The sequence below is a fragment of the Oncorhynchus kisutch genome, linkage group LG6 (assembly GCF_002021735.2).
Source record: "Oncorhynchus kisutch isolate 150728-3 linkage group LG6, Okis_V2, whole genome shotgun sequence".
Lineage (NCBI taxonomy): Eukaryota > Metazoa > Chordata > Actinopteri > Salmoniformes > Salmonidae > Oncorhynchus > Oncorhynchus kisutch.
In genome coordinates this window covers 62,494,881-62,500,610 of record NC_034179.2, presented here as the reverse complement: position 1 = coordinate 62,500,610, position 5,730 = coordinate 62,494,881, and the positions used below count along the sequence as shown (strand labels likewise).

Sequence of the window (5,730 nt, the reverse complement as noted above, 5' to 3'; positions counted from 1 at the left end):
GCACTACAGAGCGTGTACATCACCGGGGCCAAGCTTCCTGCCATCCAGGACGTCTATACCAGGCGGTGTCAGAGGAAGACCCCAAACATTGTTAAAAAACTCCTGACACCCTAGTCATAGACTGTTCTCTCTGCTACCACACAGCAAGCGGTACCGGAGCGCCAAGTCTAGGTCCAAAAGGCTTCTAAACAGCTTCTACCCCAAAGCCATTAGACTCCTGAATATCTAATCAAATGGCTACCCAGACCATTTACATTGCCCCCCCCCACCCCCCCATCTTCTACGCTGCTGCTACTCTCTGTTATTATCTATGCATAGTCACTTTAATAACTCTACCTACATACACATACTACCTCAATTACCTCGTCACTGGTGCCCCCGCACATTGACTCTGTACCGGTGCCCTCTGCATATAGCCCAGCTATTGTTATTTACTGCTCCTCTTTAATTATGTGTTATTCTTATCTCTTCCTTTTTTATGTATTTCCTTAAAACTGCTTTGTTGGTTAAGGGCTTGTAAGTAAGCATTTCACTGTAAGGTTGTGACAAATAAAATTTGATTGGATTTGATTTGACTTGGAATACGGAAGAAGAATGGAGGGGAAAAGAGAGGCAGAGGAGGTCTAAGCGAGAGAGGGAGGAAGAGGGTGAGCTTGAGTCGGTTAAAAATGGTGGGATAAAATGAGATGGTTTGTTAAAGAAGAATGGTAGAACGTGTAAACAGAGTGAGTTGAAGACAGGAGGAGAAATGGAAGTGAATGAGGGCGAAGTATCGGAGGTGGTAAGCATTTCAACTGTTATATTTGGCGCATGTGACTAATAAAATTTGATTTGATTTATTTTGAGTTACAGGGTGTGTTAAGTGGTGGTGTTCCATCCTTTCAATGCTGTTGGCCTGAAGTACGACTAAATAGATGCAAATAGTGGAGTATGGTATTATTTTTTATTTTTTTGTGAGTGTAGTGTTAGATGGTAGTGTATTTGTTGTATTTTTTGTTGTTGTGGTTGTTAATTTTTTTTTTTTTAAAGCAAAGTATAAGGGAGTTATACTCCAGTCTAGTAGGTGGCGGTAATGCAACATGTACTGGATGACAACCTGCCATTAAATCTCATCGAAGAAGAGGGTGGATTTCACTGACGCGGTCCGCTTGGAACAATAAATAGAGCGAACAGGGCTCCTTCCAGTTCACAACTCTGGGAAGACGCATGAAGAACTTCTTGCTTCAACAGTGATTGAACGGAACACTTCTGCCCGCGCTATATAACATTCCGGATTGATAACGTAACACTTATTTCAACTGTCTTAGTAAAATAATCTGAGATTCTCTGTATTTGTACGGTTAATTTTGATATAAAATGAAAATGGAGTCTCAGGTCCGCCAGAACTATCACCACGATTGCGAAGTTGCAATCAACCGGATGATCAACATGGAGATGTTTGCCTCCTATACTTACACTTCAATGGTAAGGGGACTGTAATTGGCTACCAAGAGGAACAGTTTGTTGCTTTACTTTATTATTATTATGCCTGGGCTTAAGTGTTTTTTCTGTACGCCTAGGTAGACGTATCATTCAAATAAAGCTCATAAATATATCCTTGGACAGAGCGTATCTCCTTGACAGGTTAATTGGCAGGTTAAAAAGTCGGCTAATGATTTTCCGGATCATATTGCTGTGTCAATCATGTTTAGATCCTCACTAATAGAATGCGTCCTGTTTGACAGTTGTTTCTAAACACACTTGTCTGTCCACCCAGGCTTTCTATTTCTCCCGTGACGATGTGGCTCTGCGTGGCTTCGCGCATTTCTTCAAGGAGAACAGCAACGAGGAGCGGGAGCACGCCGACAAGCTACTCTCCTTCCAGAACAAGAGAGGTGGACGCATTGTCCTTCAGGACATCAAGGTGAGCGCCTGACCGCCGAGAAACACATTTACTTTGTATACTGCGCAACAAAAAAGAACGTAAACATCTTCGTAGAGGGTTCTCTGGTTGAAAAGGTTCTACCTGGAACCAAGTGGTTAATCTATGGCAAGAAGTCTAAAGAACCCTTTACAGTCAATCTAGGGACATTTTTTCTAATACTGTGAAGTTGTTTTGGATGAGTAGTCATTCATGTTAATACTGAGTTCATTGTAAGGCAGGCCCTGTGTGGCTCCCTGGTATTAGAGCAAGGTGACCAGAGGAGATAATGTCCTGACTGTTTAGGCCTGAACTAGAGGTTGACCGATTATGATTTTTCAACGCCAATACCGATTTATTGGAGGACCAAAAAAGCCGATACGGTTAATCGGCCGATTAATAAATAATATTTAATGACAATTACAACAATACTGAATGAACACTTATTATGCCTTAATATAATACATCAAAGTCAATTTAGCCTCAAGTAGATAATGAAACATGTTCAATTTGGTTTAAATAATGCTAAAACAAAGTGTTGGAGAAGAACGTGAAAGTGCATTATGTGCTATGTAAGAAAGCTAACGTTTCAGTTCCTTGCTCAGAACATGAGAACATATGAAAGCTATATATATATATATATATATTCCCAGGTAAGAAGTTTTAGGTTGTAATTATTATAGGACTATTTCCCTCTATACCATTTTGTATTTCATTAACCTTTGACTATTGGATGTTCTTATAGGCACTTTAGTATTGCCAGTGTAACAGTGTAGCTTCCGTCCCTCTTCTCGCTCCTCCCTGGGCTCGAACCAGCAACACAACGACAACAGCGACCACATCAAAGCAGCGTTACCCATGCAAGGGGAAATGACCACCCCAAGGCTCAGAGCAAGTGAAGTTTGAAACGCTATTAGTGCGTGCTAACTAGCCAGCCATTTCACTTCGGTCACACCAGCCTCATCTCGGGAGTTGATAGGTTTGAAGTCATAAACAGCGCAATACTTGACGCACAACGAAGAGCTGCTGGCAAAACGCACGAACGTGCTGTTTGAATGAATGTTTACGCTTCTGCCTACCACCGCTCAGTCAGATACTTGTATGCTCAGTCAGATTATATGCAACACAGGACACGCTAGATAATATCTAGTAATATCATCAACCATGTGTGGTTAACTAATGATTATGATTGTTTTTTTATAAGAAGTTTAATGCTAGCTAGCAACTTACCTTGGCTTACTGCATTTGCGTAACAGGAAGTCTCCTTGTGGAGTGCAAGGAGAGAGGCAGGTCGTTATTGCGTTGGACTAGTTAACTGTAAGGTTGCAAGATTGGTTCTCCCGAGCTGACAAGTTGAAAATCTGTCGTTCTGCCCCTGAACCCACCGTTCCTGGCCGTCATTGAAAATAAGAATGTTGTCTTAACTGACTTGCCTAGTTAAATAAAGGTGTGTAACTTATTTACAGATTTCCCATTGTTATGAAAACTTGAAATCGGCCCTAATTAATCGGTCGACCTCTAGCCTGAACACACTGCCTCCATTCCGTCATAACCGCTGAACTGAAAGAGCACGAGGGGTGTAACCAAATCTACTCCAAACTCTTTCAATGTTAATATAATATCTGCTCACTGCAAATTTTATTGGTCAATTGCACCGAATACAACAGGTGTCGAATTTACAGTGACATGCATATTTACGAGACTATTCCCAACATTGCAGAGTTAAGGAGATACTTGCTAAATACAGAAGGAAATGGTAACGCAAAGAATAACAAGGAAAAATACAAGAAGTACTGAGACAATGTGCAGGGGTATAAGGTAGTTGACAGTACGCACATGTAGGTAAGGGTTAAAGTGACTATGCTTGTGTGTGGGCTTATGTAGTGTGTCGCAATAAGGTCTAGTGAGTGCAAATTAAGTGGTTCAACACATCTACTCAGACCCCTGTTTGCTTCCAGAACAGCCTGAATTATTTGGGGCATTCTACAAGGTGTCAAATGTTCCATAGGGATGTTGGTCCATGCTGACACGATGGCATCAGGCAGCTGCTGCAGATTGTGCGGCGATAGTCATGCTGTGAACAGCCCGTTCCATCTCATCCCAAAGATTCTCTATTGGTTTGAGGTCTGGGGACTGTGCAGTAAACTGAACTCTCTGTTCCAGGCAATGTTTTTCCACTCCATTGCCCAATGGAGCCACTTGTTAAAAATTATTTAAGCTGATAGGAGTGTCAACCCTATGTGGTTGTCTGCTGCAATGGCCCATCCGTGAGAAGGATTGAGGAGTTGTGTGTTCTGAGCTGGGGTTCTGAACCTTCGGTGTCGCAAGCGCCATTCTCTATCGACTGAGCCACACCGGACCCATGATGTGCTTCATAAACTCCAGCTTATGTGGTTCATATTGACTGTTAAAATGACTTCAGCTTGATCGTTTTACATTGGTTCCAGTTTGTCAGATTTTGATTTAACTGTTGACATTGAATTATGTATTGAAACATCTGCTAGCAGTCCATAACCCTTCTGTGTTCACTGTCCTGTGTAGAAGCCAGATCGTGATGAGTGGGGCAATGGGCTGGAGGCCATGCAGTGTGCTCTGCAGCTGGAGAAGAATGTGAACCAGTCCCTGCTGGACCTGCACAAGATTGCCTCTGACAAGGTTGACCCCCATGTAAGTAATATCATCACATAGAATACAGGTACAGTCTCAGGAGATGATCGGGTTGTTGTCGCTCTGCTACCTAATTACACAGGATTGTGTGACCTGCCTCTTCACACGCACACAATGCAGCTCATGCAGGAGTTAGACAGCTGCAAACACCTCATTATCTACACTTATGCCATTACCACCAGGCTCCTGTGTGTTACTGTATTTACAGTAGTATGTAGTCATTCTCTTGTCTGACCTGTTTTCCCTCTTTAGCTGTGTGACTTCCTGGAGACCCATTACCTGAAAGAGCAGGTGGAGGCCATTAAGAAGCTGGGAGACCACGTCACTAACCTCACCAAGATGGATGCTGTCAACAACAAGATGGCAGAGTACCTGTTTGACAAGCACACCCTGGGAGGCCAGAGCTAAACCACTTCCAGGCTAGGGCCTCCAGCCTCAGACCAGGAATCCTGGCTTCTCTGATAAATCCTACTGGCTTTATATTTATAGGGAGGGAAGAGTGTTAAACTGGTGCAGTGTAACACAGCTGTGACATTGGTATGTTTTTGTTGACAACACTACTGTATTTGAGGCAAGGCATCTTGTAAAACAATAAAAAAAGATCACTAAAGTTTGTTTTCTAAGTGTTGACCTGTAGTAATGGATGTTGTATCAGTCTATTGAGGTTCTTTGCTCCGTCTTACTAAGCATCTTCATACTAGTGATAAATACTGACAATTGGAGACCTCCTAGTGGCTGAGGGTCATAACAATAGGAGAAGTTCAACATGCGGTTTTATAAAGGACATTACGTCTCACCACAGAGGGCACTATTACAAGAAATGTGACAGACACCATGTCAATTAAGTGCCCAACTGTCAACTCTACCCATAAAAGTGAAATGGGTAACTACAGTCAATGGAGAGCTGAACTCTGTGCATCTCAACAGGTTATTAGACAGCCTCGCGGTAAATCCATATGCCGTATTTCTCTAGTGATGAAGTTTGGCTCTTACTGAGAAATTAAATCTTGACTAATTGTTTCAGTTGGTGATGCCCAATAGTTCTCCTACCAGCAAACTAACTGAATAATCACAATGCCCCTCGTTCACCATAAAGGGCTTATTGAAGCTGTCATATGGTTGCAAAGCTACTGGTAATTTACCAAAATTACTGAAGTCTTCTG

The 5,730-nt window shown here is 42.3% G+C and overlaps 1 protein-coding gene across 1 annotated transcript; it reads left to right on the top strand.

Moving 5' to 3' along the window:
- Positions 1-1,122: 1,122 nt before the first annotated feature.
- Positions 1,123-5,190, top strand: LOC109893145 (ferritin, middle subunit-like). The gene is made up of 4 exons (XM_020486214.2): positions 1,123-1,464; positions 1,757-1,903; positions 4,442-4,567; positions 4,820-5,190. The coding sequence occupies exons 1-4, from the start codon at positions 1,357-1,359 to the stop codon at positions 4,973-4,975; spliced, it is 537 nt and encodes a 178-aa protein (XP_020341803.1). The 5' UTR covers positions 1,123-1,356; the 3' UTR covers positions 4,976-5,190.
- The last annotated feature ends 540 nt before the right edge of the window (positions 5,191-5,730 follow it).